The sequence below is a fragment of the Pygocentrus nattereri genome, chromosome 10, assembly GCF_015220715.1.
Source record: "Pygocentrus nattereri isolate fPygNat1 chromosome 10, fPygNat1.pri, whole genome shotgun sequence".
In the NCBI taxonomy this organism is placed as follows: Eukaryota; Metazoa; Chordata; class Actinopteri; order Characiformes; family Serrasalmidae; genus Pygocentrus; species Pygocentrus nattereri.
The window spans coordinates 26,663,413-26,690,155 of NC_051220.1; the positions used below are offsets into that span (position 1 = coordinate 26,663,413).

The following is a 26,743-nucleotide window of genomic DNA, read 5'->3' on the forward strand; positions in this document are numbered from 1 at the left end:
AACCCTTGGGAGGGTGAGGCATCTACTGAACACACGTGTAGGTTTCAGCAGCAGAACTTACACAGACGTCAATGCGGTTTGTGGCCATTCTATTTTTAAATTGCAAAAAAGCGATTTATATAAAAAAAGATAAATTACTTAATTTTAAAAAGGAATTTCTGCATAACTCAATTGCTGAAATAAAACATTCTAAAAGATCATTTGATGTGAAATGGTGTATTATAGAGAAACGGGCCACCTAACCTACACTTCATAGTGTGCCACACATTTTCAATAGAAGACAGGTCTGCAGAACGTGGCTTGACATTGTTTTGCTGAAACAAGCAGGGACGTCCCTGAAAAAGATGTCATCTAGATGGCAGCGTATGTTGCTCCAAAATGTATATGTACCCCTCAGCATTAATGTTTCCACCAACATATCAGTAGAAAAACTAGCTTTTGAGCTTTGCATTGGTAACAATCGGCATGGTCCTTTTCCTGTTTGGCCTGGAGAGCACAATGTCCATTTTTTTTCAAAATCAATTTGAAATGTTGACTCATAAGAACAAACATATGTTTCCACTTTGCTCCAATCCATCTCAGATGATCTTTAGCCCAGAGACGTCAGTAGTGTTTCTGGATGCTGTTCATGTATAGCCTCCACTTTGCATAGCAGAGTCTTAACTTGCATTTGTAGACGAACATTCCATGACTAGGGTTTGTCGATGTAGCTATATTCATTACACAAGCATACTGGTTTTTAATGAAGTGCTGTCTGCAGGATTGAAGGTTATTTAGTGTTGTTTTTTGGAGATTTTTACAGATTCCATGAGCCTTTTAATAATGTTATGGACTGTAGATGTTAAAATCTCAGAAAGTTGTGTTTTGTGAATACACTTTTATACCCAATTATGATAGCATTACTTGTTGCCTATTCACCTCTTTATTCATGGAAAGTTTTTGATCATTCCACAAACTTCCCAGTCTTACACTACCCCTGTCCCAACCTTTTTGGAAAATGTTGCAGGCATAAAATGTGGAGTTAGCGTACATGTATAAAAAGCAATGAAGTTGACGATAAGGTAAAATATGAAACATCTCTTCCTCATGTTGTTTTCAATTGAATACATGTAAAAGATTAGAAATGACTGCTGTCTTTTTTCATTTGCATTTTACCTACCTGTGTGGATGTGGGTTTGTAGATGTCAGCCTATTTTTCACCCTATTCACATGGGCTGGTAAATCTATTCACCTAGTGGTGAATAACAAAGGTTAGGCTTAGTCTGTTTTCAGGAAATCAGCCCAAAAAAGTCTCCTTGATTGGGTAGTTAAATCATTATCTTTTTACCAAAAAATCTGAAATTTTCATTTTCAATTTTCATTTTTAAGTTGCTTTTGTTTCTAATAACTACCTTCATACTTGCTCTCAAGTTGTTGTCCCTGTTGGCACCTTTAGTTAAAAAAGCTATCTCTACATTAAATCTATATGTAAGTGTTCAAATAAATTGCCAGGATGTTTCTCTTTGCAGTGACCTTTAATGACTTTTATTGATGATTCATTACAACATAATATAAACTGACAGAGAAAGGACAGAACCTTAAAAAGGCACTTCTATTGAAAGTGTCCACATACAGTATTTGAATGAGATGTGGGGAAAAAACAAACCAAAGTAAAACAAAGACCAGAATATAATGAGAATATGTGCTGTATCTGAAGAGACTTTATTGCTTAATATGTGTATGTCCAGTAACCACCAGTATACAGCCAATTCACTTTTTCATATTGCTTTGGGAATTCAAGTAAAAACCATTGTGTTCATTTTCCCTTTTATCTAAATATTGCCATTAAAACAGTTCAAATTTGTAGAGTAAGCATTACATTGTGCTATGCAATGGACAATTGTGTTGTATATAGCTCAAATTATACACAGTTATATACAATTATATACGTAAATTAATGCTGTTGTTCTCAAATACAGATATTTTGTGTGACCTTAACAGACACATATTTCCACCAAGATGTCTCACAGTGCTTTGAGTTGCGGCATATGACAATATTCATTTGTGTGGCTCTTTTTACATCACGTCTAAATAGAACTAAGAGTTTTAATGTGTGGTGTGTGCAGCCCCAAAAACACACACAAGACAGTGTGAAGGATCTAAATACGGTAACTAATTAAATAGTAGAAGAGTCTAAGTCATTTTCCAGTATTCATTTCTTCTGGGGTATATTTTGAAGGTAATTCCATAAGAAAATGCTTCTGTTTCTCTCCGTGTTATAGTGTAATATATTGGTGTATTATCTTAGATCATGTAGCCCAGAGATGTAGAATAAATTTAAAGACAAGACCATTAACAGTATCAAAAATGCTAATTGGTCTGACAATTAATCAAAGGTAACGGGGTCTAATTAGCATGTTGGCACCAAGTTTTGTTTATGATTAACAATGTTTGGTTGGAGTTTTCATTTTACATATAATTTTTAACCCATTTATCTCAGCAATTCAATTGTGGGCAAATTGCTAGGCTAAGCCAACATAATGCTACAGAGCTAGGGTGAAGGCTAGCACATGCGCCCTTAGAGACATGTGAAACCAACAACCACATCTTGCTAGGGTAACACAATGTCATTGGACAGCACAATATGCTTGAAGGAGAACACTAATGGATGATTCTGTCGTGTTGGCTAACAGACATCCACTTTGGCTTGCATTGTGCTGAGTGATGGGAGTAGGAGGCCCATCCTTCTCACCCAGAGAGAGCGAGGCTCTCTTATACTTCTGGATACAGATGGCATTGCCAACACTGGCAAAACTTAACCAGTCATGTTTGTGTAAAATATGGATTTCCTCATTTAAATAGATTATACAAATTAAAGTGCTTCATGCCTTCCAAAACAGAGAGCATTTCTGACCAGAGCTGTTGGCTTATTGGCTTTTTATTTCTAAACCAACCAACACTCTGCCTTGAGGAGTGTTTAACAGTTCGCAGTCATTTTTATTTTCTCATGTCAGTAAACCACTGATGCCAATTTATATTTAATTTATAGTTCAGTTCACCTGTGTGCTCAAAAGAGTAATATTAAAGGATTGACATCCACAGAAAGGGATTTTTTTTGTTACTTTTACTTTTGCTGGTACTGAACACCTAATTAATGTGCAACTGTGTGTCAAGAAAATGTCCTTGGCTTGAAATGGTTGAAAAATCTGTCCTCTCCAAAATGACATAAAACAAAGGTCTTGATTGAAAAACTGCTCACCGCTAATGTTGATAAATATAGACCAAAGATTAAATACTGAATTTAAGAGCAGTAAAAAAAATCTAAATTATATTAACTATAGAAAATGGATAGCTAGAAAAACATATAAAAATAGTGAAATAAATAAACATATCATAGTTAAGTTGGTACAGCTGGTTCTTGTAAAAATGAACTCAACTGACATGAATATAGAAATAATCATCCTTTTTATCTGGTTTTTCCTAAACTAAAAATGGCTTTGCCCTTTTCCCATATAGATTAAGTCTGGCATTGCATAAAATAAAATATGGCCATCTTCATTATGAAATGAATTTCAAAAGATGGAAATATTTGTGCTTGACTTTGCATCACAGGTCTGTTTGAAATAATGAGTGTAAGTATACAGATATAGCTATTGTGCCATTCCGTTTCGTATTCATGATTGCAGGTACATTCAAATATATTATGCACATTAACATGGCTTACTTAGGTGATTAGTATTTCCTATTTACAAGTGAAATTATGCAGTATTCAAAGCATATTTCAGTATTCAAAGCATATTCGATTAACAGTAAAATAAATAATATAATTTTGCATTGCACATAGACAATCACAGACTGTATAGTAAATGAAAAACTAGCACAGGTGACTGAATAACTGAGATATGTAGGGAGATGCATAAGGTGGGTGTGAAATTCAACATAATGTATTGATTTGAATCCAAAGAATACTTTGTACATACTGCACAGATATTGTGATTGAGTATTCCCAGGCAAATATTCTTTGGATTGGGGTAACAAACAACATTAGAAACATGAAATGCGCATCGGACCACAACTGCTACAAGAACAGATGGATAGTTACAGAGATTGGAGATTTATATGCCTCTTAGTAAAAACGATGATATGGCATCAACTGAGCCATCATAAAGGGCTTAAGAACACCATGTGTAGATGGCGTGCAGAAGTTCATGGTCTTAGATCACCTATAGTGGACCATAAAGGTAGATGAAGAACGTCTTTTCCCAACATTCCTCCTGGCTGTGTTATTTGAAGCCACATAAACTGAACCTTTCCCTCCCCAAGTGCTTCCCTATTCACCACAAAGCACAGACGGCTTCAGGTTCTCCCATGTCTCCATAACTTGCGGCTCATGAGTCACATCTTCTCCACCTACTGGCATTCCTTCCAAAGAGTATGGGTAGAGAACGCTGTTGCCTTCTGTGGCCAGGCATGGTCACTGCATGGTGAGCCAGATCCAGCAGCCCCACAGGATTTGCTTGAGCTGCAGCAGGTAGACAGCCAGCACTGCCTGCAGGTCTTCACAGGCTCGATGAGGCCGTCGGCGGTCAGTGCAGTACAGGGCCAAGCCCAGTGCGGAAAGCAGCAGGAACAGGCAGGTTAGCAGGGCCAGGTAGGGCCGACTCTGAGAGGAGTCATACGCTGCAGAGGATAAAGGCCAAAGAGGTCAGGAGCGAGTATTACAAATCCTAGCATGTGAATAGGGACAACTGTTCTGATCAGAAAAAAAAAGGCTTTAGTTGGTTATGTGGCTTGATGAATCATTTTGGATGACAGACATGAATCCACAATCCACATTTTTTTAAAAGTGACTAAATTAAATTTTCATGCTTACACATATGGAATAAGTGGCATAACATGCTTTAATGCTGCATACTCCATTCCTTCATATATTACTTAAATGGGAAAACATAAGCTGTGCAAAAGTTAGAGACCGTCCTTCATTTATTTGATTTTCAGTCTTTAAGTACAAGTTATTCATTATACATATTCGTGGTCTCTCAGTATTTGTATGTGCACGCTCACTGGAGACTATATTGTGTACTTGTTTGAGAATGGTTCAGCCAATGGATCAGACAGGCAGCTCATATCTGACTGTTTACCATATCTGATTTGACCTGGAAAGATTTTGTTCAGTCTTGATGACAAAAAGCCACAGGAATTTTGACTTTTTTCCATTTGAAAAGTTTCAATTCCAAGTCAAATCTGATCTATAAAGATGACGAGTCAGATAAGAGGCTATTTTTTTTTTGGTCAACCAGTTTGTTTCCCGTTCTGATGTCAGACAGTGCAACAGGAAGGTCCACAGTTTACTTGACCCGTCAGCCTGCCTGCCTGTGTTCTTACTATGACAACCAATATAGATATGCCAGCAAAGCAGCTCATGCTATTACTGCAAGGACATCATTGTGCATTCCGATTCAGTACCAGTACTTTTTTCCAGACACAGTGAAGAGAGAGTCCTCAGAATCCTCATTGGCAGTAAAACTTGATCAAAGACAAGTTCTCATCTGTATCTGGAAAACTCTGAGTGTTAAAGCAGTTTCTCATGCGTATTAGTAATTCATTACCAGAAGGCAGTGATTCTTCAATACACTCACCTCCTAAACAGTCATAGTATGGAATGTCTGTCAATCCAGAAAGATAAAGCCTTTTAGCCTTTCAGAGCTTAGAAAACATGCCAACAGACAAGAACAGCAGCAAGTACAAAAACATGAACCAGTTATCATTTTATTAAGGCCTTTAAATATCATAAAAATATTCGCAGAAAAGGTACATGCATCCCCTAAGAAGAAACAATTAGCTTACAAATACCTTGTAGACGCAGCAATATATTCCTGTTGGCACAGATTTGTGCAGTGCCTCATTTGCATACATAATTAACCAAGTATTTAAATCACTCTGGCATGTTAGTATGCTGTTAAACCTGGATGATTCATTAACTTCCCTCTCTACAGAGAAAGCTCTGTAACAGCTCTCTCCCACATCTTTCATTTACTTTACTCTTTTCCTTCAAGTGCTAACTCTTACTGATGTAGGCTGCACTTGAAACAACTGGTCAAAGGGACCTGCAGGTCAGGGATTTGGGTGACTGACCAGAGGAAGGATTTAACAGTCTCAGTGTTTCCTCAAATCTCGTTTAAGAGCTCTCACCATGTACGATGATCTCTGGCTCTCTGAAGCGAACCCGTCTCTCTGTTTTCCGCCGGTGGCTCGGGTCTGACTCACTGCCGCCCACACTGGTCCTCTTCAGGATGGAAGTAGGAATCTTGCCGTTGATGACCTAAAGACAGCAGTGAAAGAAAAACTGTTCTTGGTGCATAAATACACTGTCATATCAACAACGATTTAACAATTTAATCTGTTTTTGTTCATTTAATACAAATAATGGTAAAGTATAGCTGATTAGCTGATTAGCTCTCTTGATTCCTAGCTGTCAACCCTTAAGAAACTGACAGACACAGCTCAAACATTGTTCACTGCTTCCCTCTAATGGTGTTATAGCATCAATCAGAGCTTTTGTTTCCACAAGACATATGATGTGCCACAGTAAAAACATTTACTGCTTTTTTATTTATAAGCATTTGCATCAACCCAAAGGATGATAACACATCCAGTTCACAATCTGCTTTAGCAGCGTAAATGGACATATGACCATGAAAGCTAACAACTGTGAAAAATTGGCATAAGGTGAAAAAGTTACCTAAAAATAGTGATATACTGAAATTGTGATCAGGTGAATTATTGTAATATTGATGGCTGAATATGTCCTAAATTGGAATTGTAATAAAATATCTTTGCTATTATGTAGTTTAACTCTTCAGTGGTCTCACCAGTAGATAAAAATCAATGGACAATATTTTTCAATTTCTTAGTTTTAACCACATTTTTTTAACGAGCCTCTGCTGAACAGTGAACATGCCTATTACTATTAAAAGTGCATTGAGAACAACCTGCATAGATTTGTATTATTTGAATTATTACTTTTTTTCCTTCTCCTATAAATAATTTGACTGTTTCGGAGATCAGTCCTTAAAGTAAACATCATTACCTTTGGTTTTTGAGTGTCTGGTGGTGGGTGGGATTCTTTCCTGTGCCGGAGCTCAGTATGTCTGTCCTTATGGCTGTGAGAGAAGCCATTGAGTGTATTGCTGTACGACTCGGCAGCAGAGAACCTCTTTGACAGAGCTGACACACACTGACCCAATGAGTCTGTGAAATGAGCAGCCAAGAAAATGATGATATACTTTTAGCAGAACACTGGATAAGTAACCTTTTGGAAGCAAAAGGACTTCCTGTGGGATTGAGCTCAAAGTAAACAGTCCACTTTGATGTTTCACCAACTTTGCAACCACGTGCTCATGCAAAAACTGAGACAAAGAACACCTGCCTTAAACTGCTAAAACAAAACAGGTCATTCACATGCAGGATGGTCATACTGAAGAGCCTAGTGTAAGGCATAGTATATTTTGTAATGTAACAATTTCATATTATGAAAACATCCTTTCCTGTAGGTTAATCCCAGTAAATCTACCATATTTGGCAGCATTAAAAAATGTTAACTGATAGATTGTGCATTCTTGGTCTATGTATATTCTGGCCAATACTTAGTTTGTGGCTATCTTGATTTTGTGAACAGCACAGCCCGTGCCATGGCTAATATAACCTCATTTTTCAAAAGGCTATACTGGATGGCATGTTGTAGTGAAAGCACTTTCTTAAAGCAGCTGACTCAGTAGCTGAGTTGAACATCCAGTATACATTTTTTACCCAGTATATAACCACATGCAAGGGCATCTGGCATGCTTCACAGCATAACAGAAATAAAGGAGGTAATGCAGCTCTCCACTAGCCTTCAGGAAGCTAAAGCGACATTATTGCCTGAATGGGATAAAGAGAAGAAAAGGCCTGGCCTCAAACTGTCAAAGTCATGAAAAGGCTTTTCTGTTTAACATCTAAATAAAACTTCAATTACAGCCGAGGATGGAGAAGCCATGTTAACTGTACATGGTTACTTATTCATTGATTTCTGAGGGGCAGCTTCACATTTATATGTACTGTGTTTACCAAAGTGGAGAATTTAGGGTTGCAAGGTTGAAAATGTTCCTGTGGAATATGTTCCTGTGGTTTGATCTACCTGAGTACTCTGTCTTGCCGATCTCAGCGTAGACAGTGGCCAGTAGCTCCAGACTTCTGGCTGTGATAGGGTGATCATTACCAAACGCCCGCTGATGTATTTTAGTGGCCTGCGACACGCAGAAACAATGTATGAACTCTAGAAAATCCTAGTGTACTTAACTAATTGTTTTAATTGTAAATCATTTAATCATGAAGTCCTTCATGCTGGTACATTTTAGAAATTTGTGTCCTCTGAAAAACAATGTTCTTACCTTGCCGCTGTACTCTAAAGCAAGATGGGGCCTGAAAAGAAGAAAAAGTTTAAAAATGACAATCAATCCCATAGTTTATCAGATTGTTGATGCAGTGCAACATACGCAAGCACCATTAACACTTGTAAGCTGTTACTGTATCACTCTCAGGATGTGCATATGTGACACACACACATACAAATGGCTGTTTTTGTTAGTGACTGGGTTGTTAATCCAGATTATTTGGATATCTATGACAAATATCACAAGGTAAGTAGATAGGTCTGTTTATCATTCTGGACATATCAAAAATCTCTTAAAATCAGTTGAAATCATATAATTACATGCAGTCATATGCAAACGTTTGAACACCCTGGTCTAGTGATGTTCTATCTGAGTTAACATGTTTTCTACAAGAGAATATATATACCACATTATGTATTTTATTTTTTCCCAATATGTTAAATTCAGCACATAAATATTAATTGTGCATTAAAATGTGCAAAAGTGTTCTCTGTAGAGGATGTGTTAAAATGTAATTTGACCAGGGGTGCCCAAACATTTGCATATGACTGTATCTAATCATTACTTGTAATTATCTAACTAGTATATTAATAAATTCATTAATTGTATTGAATAGGTAATTAATTATATTGAATATTAATTAATTCATTAATTGTATTGAATTATGTGTCACCATTCTGGCTTTATTTTACTGAAAGCATTAATTCCAAACTTGTGGTTGCTGATTCCAAACTTTTGAGCAGTAATGTAATTTTTCTGTTTTGCTGTGTTATTCAAATGTAATGATATGCTTCATGAAATAGTGAATTGCACAGATTTCAATATACATTCTGTATTGACAGCTTAGAATATGCACTGCTGATGTCAATTATGTTATGCAATCACAAACACATGGCAAAAATGTGAAAGTTACAAAGCTTGCAACATCGATTGAAAGTTTAGAAAGTTTAAATACTTCTCAATGTGTACCAATGTGCTATTGGTGAGAAATAATTGATATTGAACTGCACTATGCTTTTAACACCTGCAATAAACTGCAGCTCCTAATGGGCAAAAGCAACACCTATAGGAGGCAAACAGCGCAGTGTATGCTATATGAAGTAAATGTAAATGTAAAAAAGTAAAGCAGATTTCATGGTCATGGTGTGTGTAAGTGAGAGGCTGTCAGATATGCTGCTGATACTGGATTTCAACAGTGGCCTCATGTGACCTTTGACATCTCTTGACACTTGAGAAGCACTTGAGAGAATTCAGCAAGGGCCTCACATCACCTCCTCCCTGAGAGCTCTAACATGGCTAACCATGACCCGCATGAGAAGTTCATGGAGTCGTGCGTTACAGAACACCACTGCTGTTTTACTGCTTATTGTGCTTATCGTCAGAAAACTTCACAGCTCAGGAATGATAGCAAAGAAGCAAAAACTTTGTTCTTAAGTTCAATGTATGTTAATGTGAAGAGCTTTTATTCCAAGTAATTTTGGACCATTTCTATATCTTTTTTGAAAAACTTACACAATGCAAAGGACAGCTAGTTTTCAAATGAGTGTTTTTGTCACGATTGGCCCCTCCCAATCCTGTCCATGTGTTCGTGTTGTGTTTTGGTTTAGCCTGCGTGTTCTTTGTTTTGGTTTTGTAGTCCAGCCCCCTTGTTTAGTGACTCCACCCCTGATTGTTCCCACCTGTGTTTCCACCTGTGTCTTGTGATCCCTTGTTGGCCCTGTTGTATTTAAGCCCTGTGTTTGCCCTTTGTCTTGACTGGTCTTTGTCTGAACTGTTTGGATGTACTGTTTAATCGTGTTTGATGTTAGATGTTCTGATTGTTTGGTATCGTTTGATTCAGTGTTCATTTCGTCATGTCTGCCCCCGATTCTATCCATGTTGGCTCTATGACCCTGGATTTGCCCTTAATAAATGTTGCTTATCTCCGTATATGCATCCGCCTCCTTGCTCCCAACCGTTACAGTTTTGATATGACAGTGACAACACCTAAGGAGAATACACAGCTAAAAGAAAGCCACCATACATGACAGACATGGCAGACCCAAAACAATTAAACATAACACTTATATTTTGGAGATAATGTATCCACACTAGTTTTGGGCATAATGCAGTACATGATAAATTATATTTTAATAATGCAGTACATGATAAATGACAGTAAATGATATTTTTCCACTGAGAGGTATGGTACTGCCCAGCATGGCTACAGATCTGAACCCAGAACTACCCCTACCCTGGTCAAGTACCCATCAGTTTCCCATCACATAACAGAACTTCAGCAGTTATCAACAGTAAACACAAATAGTAGCAATAATGGAGGAGCTTTAGGTTTTGATTTATCTTTTACTTGTTAAAAAACTTGGTTTATTTGGTTTTATGTGAGTTGCAGACAGCAAGTCTGGTAGACTGCAGTAACACTTTATAATTTTGTAATATGTTTGACCAATCAGTGGTTTAAACCATTACTAGCTCCACCAATACATTCTAGCTCAGCATGATTGGTACCTCAGTGAGAAAGGTAACCAAATTCAGCATGAGTACTTAAATATGGTATGGCTCACTAGGCAAAATGAAAATGAAAATAAAATGGATAACAATGGATTTGAAACCTTTCCAAACCACACTGACTGGCCAAAAGAGAACAATACTGATTACATATGGTGCATTTAAAACACAGGTTTTCTCTATATAGATTATTGATGCCTGCCCTAGTACAAAATTTGTGAGTGCAATATGATCACCACAGTGCAGTCCTTTTAAATGGTGCTTATTATGACTGGCTCCTTTTTTGTTCTATTTTGGCACAGATGTGTGTGGGTTAGTAATACAGCAATCAATAATGAGATTTCCCAAGAAATTATAAACAAAGTATTCCCATTAAAATTTGAGAAAAGTAATTAGTAATTTGTAATGGATTTTTTTCTAATAGCTGCCTCTCCATTGACACTGCAATATAGAAGACATAGTTTTACAACTCTGTTAAGATTCACACACTATACAACGTAGAAAAAGCAGCTCAACTCTAACAAAGGCTAAATCTGATCCAGGGCTGAAACTCACCCCTCTGATCTGGCACCCTGCCACACAAATACCTCCAAAACACGGCAGCAATGACAGGCTTTAATCAGGCTTAGTGAGGTGTGCCGTGTTGTCAGGTATGTGAATCCATTTCAATGCTCGGCATACAACAAATCCGACCACACGTGCGCCGTGATTCTGGCTGAGGCCTCTAATGGAGGCAGTGGAAACGTGAGTCCATATGCAAAGGGTCACATATTTGACTAACAATGGAGTGGTCCTGCATTTGCACATGTTCACTTGACTGCTAATTTCAGATTCACACTAGGCTTTGTTTCCGAGATGGCTCATTATGCCTGAGGATGTTAGCATTAGCACCTTGAAAGTCAACATACATCATGTGTAACACTATAAGACTTGGACACTTTCATCATGTGCTGATTCTAAGAGAAAAGAGTGCATCTGCAGGGCTGTGCATAAAGGTTTTGAACATGTAGCACCAGTGCTAAGAAAGCAGTGCTAAAATGAAAACATAATAATAATTAATATTAGTCACACATTATTTATTATTATAACTGTGAAAAAATAGAAGCAGTGCTTTAAATTTACTGATGTACAGTATTTTTCTCTACAATAATTCAGATTCCTTAAAAAGGGCTGCTATTAGCACTACAGTAGAGTTTATGTGCATTGTTAAAAGACACAACACCAAGGCACGGACCCACACCAGCTGGATCGTGGTTGCTGTAAGAGATTTTAAAAGATGAAGTGAATTATTTTGTAATGGTGAAGCTTAGTGTTAAGAAAAGAGACCTAGAGCTAAAGATAAAGTAATAGCAGTAGGCACAGCATTAGTGCCTCAGCCTCCAAATCTAATCTAAAGATGGTTTTGGGCTGAGTTATTTTTGTTTGGCAGGCAAATGGTACAATCCCAAATAGTAGTTTTACAGTACAACCCCAAACTGAACAACATTGTGAGGCCCTTTATTTACTTATGGTTTTAGTGTTTAAAGTACTTGATAAACTACAACTACCATACACACCAGAACTTAACTTGCATCACACATGACCGTGCTGAGGAGGTGGCTTGGGCACTTGGGTAATATTTGATATTACACGTGCCATGCAGTGAGAACAGTTCATGCATTACATAAATGTTTACAATTACTATGAGTGTTAAGACATAGCAAAATATTTGAATGGGTAGATGTTCAAAGTACATGATGTTCTTTTGCACATGTGACCTCTTTCATATTTGCACAGGATTCATTTCAATTATCATGTGCCACAACATAGTTACATTGTACAGCGCTGTACTGTATATCTTACTACTTTCACATTCAGGGTTAAAGCCCACCAAGTCTGCCGGTCACCTTTACATGTACTTTTGAATGTAGAACATGTTCTTTCTGGGTAAGGCGGATGTCCGAGCGGTTGTTCCTAACCATGGTCCAGCTTCAATTAGTAATGGCCGGGTGTCAGTTTGCTCTGTTTTGGATTGTCCGCAGGGGACACTTGATCAGCAGTTACATAGCTTAGCTCTCAGCAAGGGGAGCGCTACTTGCCACGACACTGAAAGATTCAAGAGGCCAAACCATTTCCTGTTCACTCTGTGGAGAGTGAGCTATTCTAGGGGTATATGAGCACTAAAAAAGAAGGAATGCACTGAATTGAGTCAAACGGTTATCTCACACCAACAAAACACTGTCGTTTGATTTACTTACTTTTGTCAATAACTGTGCTGAAGTAATATATTTTTTTCATATGGAAATTTTGTACAGTGTGTTATTTTTGTCTGTGTATGTGTGTGCTTATGTGTGTGTGTGTGTGTGTGTGTGTGTGTCTGTGTGTGTGTGGTTTAGAGGCATTGTTTCAGAAGATCTGCATGTTACCAAAATTAAACTGCACCTGAGTGCTGATAGCAGCCACCTGTTATCTTTTTTTTAACTCAGCTATTTTGAATCCAAATACAATTTTAGAACTAGACTTTGGACGATATTCAATCATCCCCCACCCCTTATGTCTCATGTAACTGTAGGTGTAATTATCAGGTGCAGGACTGGCTGAAACTAGAAGAAGTTGCTTTATGTTTGTTTCTCCGCACACTCACATTTATAGTCACAGCACTTTAGCTTGAAAAAAGACAAGGACTGTTATTTTCCTGCACTTTTAATGAAAATACCAAGTAGATGTTTCTTCCAACTGTGAATCAAAAACATATTCAGTATTTTAAAGACAAACTTCTGAACTTCCGTGCTGTCTAAAAAAAAATACATGCTGCACCTAAATATGACTGCTCTTTCACTGGGCACATAGCACTTGAATCTCTGCCCTTTTCAGCTTTCCTGTGTTACCTGACCCACTGGTACAGATTAAGAGATTACAATGCAAATACCACCAACTATCCTCATGTCCTCGGAAACATAATCTCATGAGGGCACTAATAAAACAATCTCAATTTCATTGAAGTTTAATGCCATTCTCGTTCTTGTAGCACCAACAAGGGAAATTCTTCCATAGGACAATAAGGTTAAATGCTTTAGGTCAGTAACCAGTGCCAACAGAGGCGTGTGATGGGGGAGGGGGGACCATATAAACATTGATCTTTGTCCACACGTGTACAGTATGTGGTGGCCTTACAAATGACTCACTGGACATGTTAAGCCCCTTGAAGAAAAAGGACACCCATGTCAGTTTGGCCCAGTAACACCCGAAGCCTGCAGACTCACCTGACACCAGTAACCTTTCTCCCTTTCTTTCTGTGTATGCAGTTCTGGTTCTTTGAGATAAAGATCATGCAAATAAATCCAGAACCTCAAATGACTTGTTGGTACTATTACCCCAATATTATTAAACTGCTCAAAATATACAAAAAAGCAAGATAGGAATATGAGAATTCAACCTATATATATATATATATATATATATATATATATATATATATATATATATATATATATATATATATATATATATATATATGAGAGATACATGAATTAGAAGCATTAAGTGATCATAATGAGTAAGACCATTCCTCATATTAGTGTCATCATATCCTGCTGAACCAGAGCCCAGAAAGCCATTACTTTCAGAAGACTGTGTTCTGTCAATATTATACTCACTCTAACAACCTTTCACTTTCATTTGAAGGCTAAAAATAATTCCAGGTAGAAAACAAGACAGTACTTCAGTACAAACAAAATATGGAAAATGATTCAGTGGTTATTTCATCCATATATTATATTCCACATAATTCAACCAGTACTACAACTATACCAATCAACACAGTGAAACATAAATTCATGAACGTCAACACATGCGAATCCTCATGCCCCCTAACAGATCATTTACAGCACTTTCCAGGCAAATTCACTGTAGCAGCATCATCCATGCCCATTCTTACCTTTTGCTCATGATGCAAAGCTGAGCCAATCTTTCAAGATCCTGGGCCTGCTCGGCCTGCTCTGATAACTCCTCCTGAGAGAGCCATCCCGCAGAGCCAAGGGAACCGTCCTCCTGAGAGCCTGCCACACAGACACACACACACACACTGTGTCAGAAAGTCCCAGACAATATGCCTTAAGAGCTGGAACCCTAGAGATACAACAGTGTGACGCAGTGGGGAAGTAGAAGTGGATAAGAGAGAGAGAGAGAGAGAGAGATAGATAGAGAGAGAGAGAGAGAGAGAGAGAGAGAGAGAGAGAGAGAGAGAGATAGATAGAGAGAGAGAGAGAGAGAGAGAGAGACAGAGAGAGAGAACAAGGCAACTGTCACACCCACAAATTGCTTTTGCCACACCCACAAATTCAAATACTTTTAAATGAACATCCTTAAGCACACAGAATCACACACTCCACAAATAGTTGTTAAACATTATCACGGGGAAAAGGCAGGAGATGGAAAAATGGTATTTGGGTCTAACAAATGTAAAAAAAAAAAAAAAGAAATCCAGGTATTATTATAAAGATTTAAAACATCCTATGAAATAGAATTAGTCCACTTAAACATAAGGCTTCTTTAATCCTGTATAATAACTCTAGAGTGTACAGTAATTACATGGAAAGCATTGCTTAGGTGTAGGGTTGTGTAATAGATGTATTTATAGGGCAGTGAATAGAATAATATTTAAAACATTAAAGTATTGATTTGCCAAAAAACAAATGAACACAGTTTTCCCCTAACCCCAAATGTAATTAGCTGGCCAAGACATGTTTGGTGTCTAAAACACAGGCATAGCTGGAATTTCATTTCAGGCAGGGCCTGATTACAGGTTGGGTGGTCTGCTCTTAAGGCCCACAGACATTGTTTTGGTGACAATGACACAATGACAACCACCAACTAACCAACTTCATTATAGCTAAATCATTAGAAAATTACCCACCTATTACCATTGTATTACCAACACTTGATTTCTTACCTTACATTGAACTGGTTAACGTTAGTTACTATAGTGAAACCAACAGCACACCACAGCAGGTAATTAATCAGAAGCCTGTTCATGTCACTTTTTCACAGTATTGAATTTTTCTTTACCATGGTCAAGCTTGCTAACTTGGTGAGTATCCTATAGGAAAATACACAGCTAGCCAAGTTCTCATCCTCAGGATTAAACCATTACAATTTCCATGCATCTTTCCATGCTTTTTTGCAGGACTGACATAAGCCCACAGCCATGTAAACATTGCCATGGAGATATCATCTACCAAACATTTGTGATGATCATAGAAGTGCTTTGTCAATCTCTTTTATTTATGTGTGGTGGAAAAAATGATCACAATGTATCTTTCTATCTTTCAATAGAGGGGCTTTAATCAAAATATTTTAAATGCACTCTTTCCATATACAGAGATTCTTATCTGTGAGTGAAATCTAAAGAGCTAGAGACACTTGGCTTCTTTGCGTATGAAGCATGACGGGATGCAGGACTTAAAGCTGCCAGGAGCTATCTGAGCCTGAGTGAGTGAGGTACCAGCCCTGCCCGGAGGGAGGGAGCCATGGCAGTTATGGCCCTCTCAAAAGCGCTGAGTCAGGCTCCACCGTTTCCATGGAACCCAGCGGCTCTTTAATGAGAGAACACACACAGTAGCCATTTGTCTCTGTGGGCTGATGCACTCCCACTCTCAGCCCACGCTCCAGCAGGCTGCTGCCTCAGCACACCCCGACAGCCAAAGGAACGCCATGAAGACATGTGTCAGGAGAGGAGATGAATGGCCTCTCCCTCCACGAATGCTTGCATAGCCGCCGTAAATAAAGATGAACCTGGGATAAACATATTGCTGCTCTCTGCGATTGTGGTTAGAATCCAGTCCAGTGTTTGTTTCCTTTTAGTCTCCTGGTCAGGGGCTCAGCTCAGTCATGTAGGTATGGTATGACCGAATGCTTATACTTGTAGTTTACAGTCCTGCACTCATCCCAGCTATGCACTGTGATTATTGGAGCAAACATAAAATAACCTAAAATAGCATGGGCACTGCCATTACAATCAGAAATACCTCCTCAGGTGTTTGTTTCTGTGATTTAGAACTCAAAGGCATTGCAAAATTGTTATCAAATCATTAGATCTGACTATATGCAAATCATTCTGACTTGCTATGTACATACTGATCTCCTTAAATTCAGAGTTTATTACAGCCTAATACTCAGTAACTATAATACTAACTACGACTAAATGTAAAAATACAATGTAATTACAACTACAATGGACAACAATGCAAACTAACTAAGTTATAATTGTGGGCAGATCCTTTTTACAGGGTCAATGCCTTATTTTCAGATGTTCAAGTGTATAGTGCAGGAAATACTGCAGCATTTTTCAACCTAATTTCTAAGTACCAATTCTCTAGCATATGGTCATTTACCATGAGTAATAGTTTTGATGTGTTTCCTTGTATTTAGTAAAAGGACAGAAAATGTTTCCCAAATCTGTATTTAACAAGTGATTTCTAAGCCAAGGGGTACAGAGAAATTATGGTCTAGGCTTACCAACTATATGCTACAGATGCAACCGGTAGAGATTAGATTGAAAAGTTTTTTTTTTTTGTTGTTGTTTTTTTTACAGGTGTTTCCTGTAATACAACTGAGCACTGACTTCTCATGTAAGTATCTTTTGAACTAAAGGTTTTCTATGTACAAGAAAATTATTCTCCATAGTACTAGGCTGTGTGCTACAGAAACAACAGACAGAGATTAAGTCGAAAAAAAGCTGGAGTATTCCTTTAATGCTACTTTATAAATAAACCCAAACCATAATACTGTATACTCTCATGCAAGCCTGGAACCTATAGCACCGTAGTAAAGTTCAAGGGGCTCTAATAGTAAGAAACAAGCAGCAGAAAAGAAGGAAAAGTCGTATAGCAGACTTGCCTGTGCTCCCCTGCAGAGCGGTGAGCTCGATCAATGCCACTTCATAGAACATCTTCTCTGCCTGAATGAACTTCAGCGCCTTCTCATCTGTTTTATATAAGTGAAGGATCAGCCATGCTTTTCACAGGGATTAGCGGGTTGTTATGATGACACACACACACACACAGCTCAGTTACTCACACTGTATTTAAATTCAGGTTTGTTCATCCACTTTGTGGGACCAAAGAAAATAGAAGAAAAAAACTTCCTATGAATTTTAATCAGCTTTTGAAGTAGCGCCTGCTATCTCTCCCATCGAGTAATAGAGCATCATGTAAGTAACAGTGTTAGTAATATTGTTATACTGTGCCTTGTCTGCAGCTTTGTTTAGCCAGTGCTGTCTGTGTATCTCTCTCTGTCCATACAAAGATACAAAACATGTGTGGGAACTAATAATAGAAATGCATTTAAGAGTTTATTGACATACACGAGAGCATGTGGGAGGAAATAAAAAGCACATTCTTTGTAAGACGATACTTTGTACTTGTCATTAAAGTCTGTTTGTTTGGAAAGGAAAATGTTCTTAAAATAAACCTGAATGACCCACTTCAGAGCGGGACATAACACAGTCACGTGTTGCAACGAGCAAATGTTTCTATTTTCATATCACAAAGTGCGAAAATAACTCATGACAGAGAAGGTACATTTTGAAGAGATAGTTTGGCAAAAAATAAAATTTACACAATTTTTTCCCTCTTACTCCAAACATAGCTGATCAGTCATGACCTTTCAAAGTACTGGAGCTGTAGTTTTGCACTGGGGCTGTGATCCTATTTATTACAATGGACAAATGTATGTCATATAGATAAAAACTCTGGCAGTGTCAATCTTGAAGCCTGATTGTGACTGTACTGTCAGTCATAAATGTAGAAGGGCATGCTTGGATAGAAAATGTTTTTTCTTGGCAAATTGAGTAGATTTGGGGGGAAATTGTGGACATTTGATTTATTTAACTAAAACAGTAGAAAACCCAACAAAGACTCAAAACCCAAGAACTGATTTCACTGATGAAAAATAAATATTCCTTCTGTTAAACTTTTTAAGGATGGATCTGATCATAAAAAATGGTGTATATTGAGAAAATTTTGACCATGGGCTGCTCAAAGATTACAAAAAAGGTATGTAACGTTGTTACATACATTACACACACACACACACATATATATATATATATATATATATATATATTGACCCATGGTCAAAATTTTCCCAATATGCACCAATTAATATATATAAATATATATAATTAATATATTAAACAATGCCTTTGGCTCCTCAGTTTATAAAGGCCATATATAGAAACTACAGTGCTTATTTTGAATTCTGTGCTTTTGTGATGTCATGAAAACCAACACATTTACAACAATTTACATTCATCCACCTATTCAGTCTAAAACAGTTTAGCCTCACTCATTATGGAGTTATAAGGAGTGTTTCAAACTGGACCTGCTTTTTTAACAAGGTACAATACAGGGCAGCCAATGAGAAGAGGTCATTTAAATATGACTGTCAAAACAGCCTGTTTAATTCTAAGGGACAAGGAAAGGTTGGAAAATGATCATGTAGAAAATAATTAGGGCTGTTTTTGTTATTAAAAATATGTAATGTTTATACTAAAACTTGGCAAAAAAAGAAAATACATTAAAAAACTGTATATGGGTGTCTGAGGGTTAAGGAGGAATCCTTCTGAGAGGTACTGTGAAGTGTTCTGGCTGTGGTATTCATATTGGGTTGGTTTTGAGTGACAAGTAAAAGTATTACTGCTAACTCAGTCAGTGTGTCCAATATGTGATGGAGTAGGAAAGATGGCAGAAGTGTAATGGCTCTACATCTTCAGGTGCCAGAACAACCTTGAATTGTAGGCGAGAGCTCAGCGTTCCCAAAACAATATGCACTGGTGCCAAGAGGGAACTAGTTGGTGAGAAGCTACTGTCCTAAAATGAGCTATTTTATAACCAGCGTTTAATCTTTTGTGAGTCATCATTAGAGATCATTTGTACTGTTTGTGCTAAAAGCTGTTAATACACAATGATCTTTTTCTGGAATGTGACACATATTCCCAAGAGTTCCTGGTGTATTTTTAGCGTGCAGCTGGGTGGGGTGGATTTGGATGTGGCTTGGGAGTTCTAACATTGTACACAGCAGGCTGAAGGTGAAGGAGCTGCTTGTTATGCATGCTTGTAATCTACTAAATTAAGTACAGTGAAGCCTGGAACAAATCAAATTTGTATTGACTTCAAGCAGAAATGATTACAGTTTAAAAGATAGCTCTTTCCAGCCTGGACTGAGCTTCATTAAAGGGGTTTTAAAAGTTAAGCACACTATCCTAATCAGAAAAGATGAACTACGGCTGAGTTATTATGAAATGTTTGTATAATAAATACTATGGTAAATGTTTAAATGTTTAATCATTTCAGGATTAATACAGTTTTCATATACTGACTTTTGCATAAACAGCTGAATCTAAAATAAATTATGATAAACATAGATAAAAAATAAAAAATATATTTTAATCTTCAGTTACTCTCTTGAAATCCCAGGCTTATTACAAACTAAGACTTATTATTCAGTAACTACATGGACTTCAGTGCAAACTGGCTGAGGTATTCTTAGGTTATAGAAGTGTTTAATGACACAATGGGCTTGCTGGTGGGCCCTGACCATTTAAGGGGTTAAATAATTATTAAAAATTCTTTGTATTTTAAATGTATTTTATTCTAGGTTCTGGTGATGCCTCTTTATGATTACAAGTATTTCATAATATACTGTATATCCAAATATATCATATTCTATCAGTACCATGGCATATTATCACACACATTATATGGAATGGATTTCCATTCAATTCTGTAAGCATGTGATGTCAAATAATACTCAGAATAGCACCAAACTACTAGGTCTAAACCTGAGATATATTATTCATACTATCAGAAATTCTTAACTGAACTTTCATGGCAAAAGTCATATGATACTAAGCTGGTCGTGTGCAGCCAAATTTGAGGGGAGACATTCTAGTGAAGTGATATTGTAGCGGCATTAGTGATAAGTTAGTAGCTAATTAAAGCTAAGCTATGTCACTATAGGACATTGAGGATGACCTCTCTGTACTTGTGCTCTTGTGCAATCTATATAACCTTGATGACCTAATGCTCTCAATTACGCAGCTTTAACTCCTGTTCCGTTATATTACAGCAAACTGAGAAGTTTTGAACAAATAATGAATGTAGCAAAGTGACAGGGATTGCTTTAAACCAGGGCTACCCAAAATGTGGCCCATGTTACCCTAAATTACTCTAATCACACCTCCCCCATCCAATAAGGCATACTGTATATAACTTATTCAAGCCTTATCTTTCTTTCATAATGGAATTTAAAAGTATTGTAGCCCTACAATATAGTGTAATGTTATGAAACACTTTTTTTAAGAAGCTCGGTTTGAAGCCTACCTTCTTTATTTGAATATTCTTTGTCTTTTTGGTGCTTGGCCCACAACAAACACTGCCCCCGCAGGACAAAAACTTTTGGTACTCCTAATTTAGACACAAAGACAAGATCCATAAAAAGAATAATAACAGATCGGTAGTCTACCCTACTCTTCCTTTGTTTGTGGAGGCCATTTAGGTTAATAGCATGATAATTATCAAAGGTAATCTCCCCCTCCCTTCTGAAATAAGGCCCAAGCCACTTGTAATGTCTGGCTTTGAGTCTATAGCTTTGTGGGTGAATAAGACCTTTGTCTGTAGTCTTAAAGTAAGTGAGAACATTACAGATCAAATCTACATTTGCTGCTGTTTCCACACACTCACTATGACCTCTGGTTTTACCCTGCCCTCATTCCCCTCATCCCCTCCAATCTTATGACGATGCAAAATAACTAGCCAAATCTTATTAAACTATCCAATTAAATGATAAAAGCCACTAGATCATTATAACTTATCATTCTTTTCCAGCACTTTATTAAAAGTGCTAGAACAATTATTCTAATACATGTTAACATCTTTTATTTCAAAGCTTTGTCATGGTGTCGAGAGCCAAGCTATCTTGGCTCTTTTAGAAATGACCCTTTAGTGGAAGCTGATAATGTGAGACTCATATAAACTGTATGTCTTTGTAAATAGGGGAAACTAGTTTAACGAAGAATGTATATCATATAACACAAGACTCACGGATATCAGCATTCTATAGATGAATGGTGGGAGTGGAGGGCAGGCTGGGTCCACCCAGGTTAATTAGCTCTGATGCTCTTTGAGCTGACTAATGATAAAGGCTTGCAGATCCTCTTAGGGGAAAAAACCAACAACAAAGCTCTGTGGAAATGGCTGTGAAAGTCTTGAGTTGCCAAAGCTAGGGTGTTCAGGACAGAGACACTGTTTGACTTCCCCCTAAAATCTTATGACTGTTGCATGCAAAGCCTGTAAATTAATTATCTATTAATTCAATAGACATGTAGGCTTAATGCGAATTTTGGTCATGTGATGTAGGCCTTCACGAGGAGGTGCCTCATATCTAAATATCTGTAAATAATGTTTTGCACTCATGCATTTCATAAGGATGTTTGCAGACCTGGTGTGGATTGAAAAAACACAGAAAGGAGTGTAGCATCATCAGTTGTAGTCCTGGAAGGTGTCTAGCTGTCTAAGCCTAGAAGTTACCTTATGGGCTGAACCAGGTGATCAGAAAAATCATCAAATTATGTTGGATCCAGCCTCACAGCGCTGGAATTCTGGATGATTTCAGTACTGTGGGGCCAGACATGATCTCATAACAACAACGTCTGGGGACAGCCACGAGAAATGTTGTGCTAAATGTGGTTGGGAATGCAGACTTATTAACGTGGGAACAAACTGAGTGTGAACTTTCTGTATCAATCCAACTTGTAAAGGCAGAGCTCAAAGTAGTGGAGATGGTGGGCTCATCAACTTGTCAGGTGGATGTCAGGCCTTCTATTAGCCCACAGATGTAACATTGTAACAAATTTACCTAGAGAACCCACTAGCATGGCTGAAAGGTTTAATCAAACTTTAATCAAGCATGTAGATGTGTGTTGCATGTTCAGAGAGCATATTATATAGGGTAAAAATGAACATGACTTCTGTGAGAAGACACTAGTGGACTGGTATAACAGCAGATCACGGGCAACTGTATGTGGCCTTTGCCATTAACAATTATGATAATACTGCTAAAGTATATGTGATGAAAGAACTGAGAGCTGTGTTCAGAATTTAGAAAAAGTCTATTGGATTTGCATTCATAGTAAACAGACAAGGAAGAGGAGGTGGGTTTTAGTGGTGGTGCAGCCATGGGTAACCAAAATAGATCGACAAAAGTTCAACAGTTGATCCCTAGACATGTAATTTTGTTACAAAATCACATCTGGCCCCACAAGATGGGGTTCTAAACCTTCATATCAACATCTTGTATAAGAAAGAACCAGCAGTAGATCATGTCTTGCACTTCACAGAAAAGGATACAATTCTTCTCATCAATGAAGAGTTCCGCAATCTATCAAAGAGAGGGAAAAAAAGCCTTTTGTGACTACAGATCATCTGTTAGTCATCTGTTGTTATGATTAACCCCTCAAAATCCTATACTTATTATATCCTGGTGCCTATTATTCAGTAACTATAAGCAAAACAATGCAAACTGACTCAGTTAATCTTAAGTTAGAAGAAAGCAATCGAAGTCTGGACCCACTGGTCATTTAGGGGGTATTGTAAACTCGCAGAAAACGATCTCATGGCAAAGCAATACTTATTCCCAAAAAACTCCAAACAAACTAATTCTAGCCATTCTAAGCACCTCTTACTTAGACACAAACATAACAATATCAAAGCATTCATAATACATTTTTGTAAACTTTATATTTGAATGTTGTAATGAGAGTTGAGAGAAAATCCTCAAGCACCTTGGAGCTGATGTGCTCTTGGCCAGACTCTGGAGAGTGTAATGCCAGACATTCCTTTATGCTTGTATAAGGGTTACTGTTTATATGCACCCCATTTCCTGGGACACTTGTAATGTTCAGACAGGACTGCCTGATAGGACTTGCTAGAAACCCTGTGAGGCCAACACCAAGTTATCTGGGCTGTTATTTGACTAACTATCATCAAACAGACATGTCCGCATCTAGGTTAGAGAAGGCTATGCTAATTGGAGAATGTAGGAGGACGTGGTGTACGATAAACACTGATGAACAGCTGAATATGCTTTTTTCTCTAATGCAGAATGCATAAATCTACTGGCCAGTGCTAGGTTTTTTGTATGGCATCAAACACACCAGAAGACACATTTCACATAAGCCTATGATCACTACTTTTCATTTAAAGCCCATTAAAGCCCAGCACTCTCACCCACAAATTAGCTTATTCTTCTTTAACATACTAACACATTAACATAGCATAAATAGTACTGTGCAACAGTCAGAGACCACCCCTCATTTATTTAATTTCCAGTGAAAATGACCATTAAGTACAAGTTCTTTATTTTTTAGCATCAGGAAAAAGCAGAAAATATATATTTCACAGAAATTACATTTCTGGCCTCACAACTAATAATTACAGATTTCTAGCATTTAGTTTAGTGTGTCCACCCTTTGCAGTTATTGTGGCTTTCATTCTTTTCAGAAGACCTACTTTCAGCATTTTCAGAAGTTGAAGAAGAATTTCTTTGCTCATGAAGCTTCATACACTGTTTACCTGATAGTGACAGTTTTGGTGGTCTACCAGGCCTTCCATGATTGTTTGGAGGCTTTCTCTGTATCTTTTAAAATGTTTTGGATTTGATTAAATCGAATCTCCTCAGAAATATCATTTGAAAGTAAATAACTTGGTAGCATGTTATTTGGAGCGGTTCTTTGTAGATGATTAATAAACTCAACAGAGCATTAGTAACACATGAACAACATATCGGTGAAGTAGCAGTGGTGAAGCATCTGACTACATTGAAGTAAATATCTGTAGATGTTCTGTTGATACATTATTTACATTAAGAAGATGTTTTGTTAATACAGTATTTCCATTACACAAAACCTAACCTTACCCAAAACCTAACCCTCACCCTGGCCCTAATCCTAACCCTAGCCTTAACCTCAACCCAGAACCTAATCCTAACCTTAACCTCAACCCAAAACCTAATCCTAACCCTCATACTGTATGTTATTTTGACTTGATGCTGAGAGTCTGCTGAAGGCTTGCTTCATTTAAAAGGATGCCTCTAAATAAAGTGTCACCAAACACTATTTTGCATTATTTTTGTACTATTTGTATTAAATAAACGAGTTCTGGTCTCTTTAGAAAATACTGTATGTGCCTATGTATGTTTGTAACATCTCACATAAAAACATGAATGTGTTCAGTCTTCAGCTAGTCATGCTGTGAGTAATTGAAAGTGCACTGGTCCATGTAAAATATACAAAGACTGGCTGGCATGCTGAAAACATTTTGCTGTACCTTTTTGATTTAGGTTAGTGTGCCATCACAACAAGTACACACTCCACACACAATCTGTGCTTGAGTAGCAGAATGTGTGAACGGGTTAACACACCTTGAGAGCTCTAACGTGTGCAGATCTCTGTGCACCACCTATCTACGTATGCGAATGCTGTGCACGTTCCCATGCATGTCCCTGCGCATGCACACTGAGCATCCATGTCATACATGCAGAGATGAATCTAGGTCAAACTTGATGTCTTTTATGTGTGCACAAGCTTTACATAACTGTTGTAGCCTATTTTGAGAATATCAATTCATATCCAACCCCATTCAGGTAGCCATATAACACATCCTACGCAGCACGTTTGCCTTCTGCTGTGTGGAGTGAGTAATGAGTGCAGTCTGTCAAGTAAACGTAGAAAGAGTGCTCAATGTAATGTCTTCTTACTGCATTCAAATAAACAATGTTTTTGTTAACACTTTAGTTGAAGGCTATATAGGGCATTCATACACTCACACAAGGATTAAATAACCTTAAGAAGCAAAACTTGAGATGAACAGCCTATGCTGGTATTTAGCATGAGGAAGTAAATTACATTGTATTGACATAAGAGATAATGTACATAAAAGATGCTCACAATCCACCTCCAATTCATGGCTAGTACACCTCATACCATCTATGCATAAGACATAGACACATCCTGTTTATTAATAATCAGTACTATTTTAAAAAGGTCATTAAAAGCTTATTCATATGTAATGAAGTCCCTTTGGAAGTGGCTTTCACATAAAGATATATATAAATATACATAACTGTATAAGCAGCCTTCAAATAGAGATATATAGGCCTATATATGTAAGTAACTATGTAATTATGTAATTAGTCTTAAAGATATATGCAAATAAAACAACATTTTAAAATACATTTCAGTTATCATATTCATCATAATATAGAGCTGCAGGTTCTGCAGGTTCTGCAGGTTGAGGCTCACCTGATGCAGGCAGTTGGGCAGCGAGTGGAAGCTCTGGACATGGGTCAGGCCAAGCAGACAGCTAAGGAAGCAGTGCAGGGCGGCTTGCGAGTCGCCTTCCTGCTGGAGCTGCCTGCCCAGCTCGAACAGGCCCTCACGCCCCCCGTTCAGCATCCCTGTCCCGGGACAGCCCGTCTCACAGCACAGCCAAGCACGTTCATGTGCCACACAGAGCTGGCACCGGCACCGGCACCTCCCATTCCATTACGGGTCAGTCCGGCAGATGCAAATAAAGCCCTGCGGGCATGTGGAGAGGAAGAGGATGTAACAGGCTGGAAGATAAATAGAGAGTACAGAGGGAGAGGGCAGTGGCCGTAGTCTGTGAAGAAGCAGAGGATTCCAGCTGCTCTGCTATTCTAACGGCGGCTAAGACTCAAGGGCAGGTGGCGTGGGCGGGAGAGAGCGAGGGAGGGAAGGAGGGAGGGAGATAGAGAGGGTGAGGGAGGGGAGG

General features: G+C 37.9%; 1 protein-coding gene across 4 annotated transcripts; it reads right to left on the reverse strand.

Annotated features, from left to right (window-relative positions):
- Nucleotides 1–1,495: 1,495 nt before the first annotated feature.
- c10h14orf180 (chromosome 10 C14orf180 homolog) lies at nt 1,496–26,743 on the reverse strand. Of its 4 annotated transcripts, XM_017699765.2 has the most exons (10): nt 26,254–26,742; nt 23,303–23,333; nt 17,793–17,879; nt 14,833–14,953; nt 8,409–8,439; nt 8,156–8,264; nt 7,070–7,230; nt 6,172–6,301; nt 5,619–5,645; nt 1,496–4,659 (listed from the first exon to the last, which is right to left on the reverse strand). In XM_017699765.2, the coding sequence occupies exons 1-10, from the start codon at nt 26,404–26,406 to the stop codon at nt 4,454–4,456; spliced, it is 1,056 nt and encodes a 351-aa protein (XP_017555254.1). In that variant the 5' UTR covers nt 26,407–26,742; the 3' UTR covers nt 1,496–4,453. The 4 variants fall into 4 exon arrangements, with proteins under 4 accessions (XP_017555254.1, XP_017555255.1, XP_017555256.1 ...); XM_017699766.2 differs by lacking the exon at nt 5,619–5,645 and having other exon boundaries at nt 26,254–26,743; XM_017699767.2 differs by lacking the exons at nt 23,303–23,333; nt 26,254–26,742 and adding an exon at nt 17,973–18,165.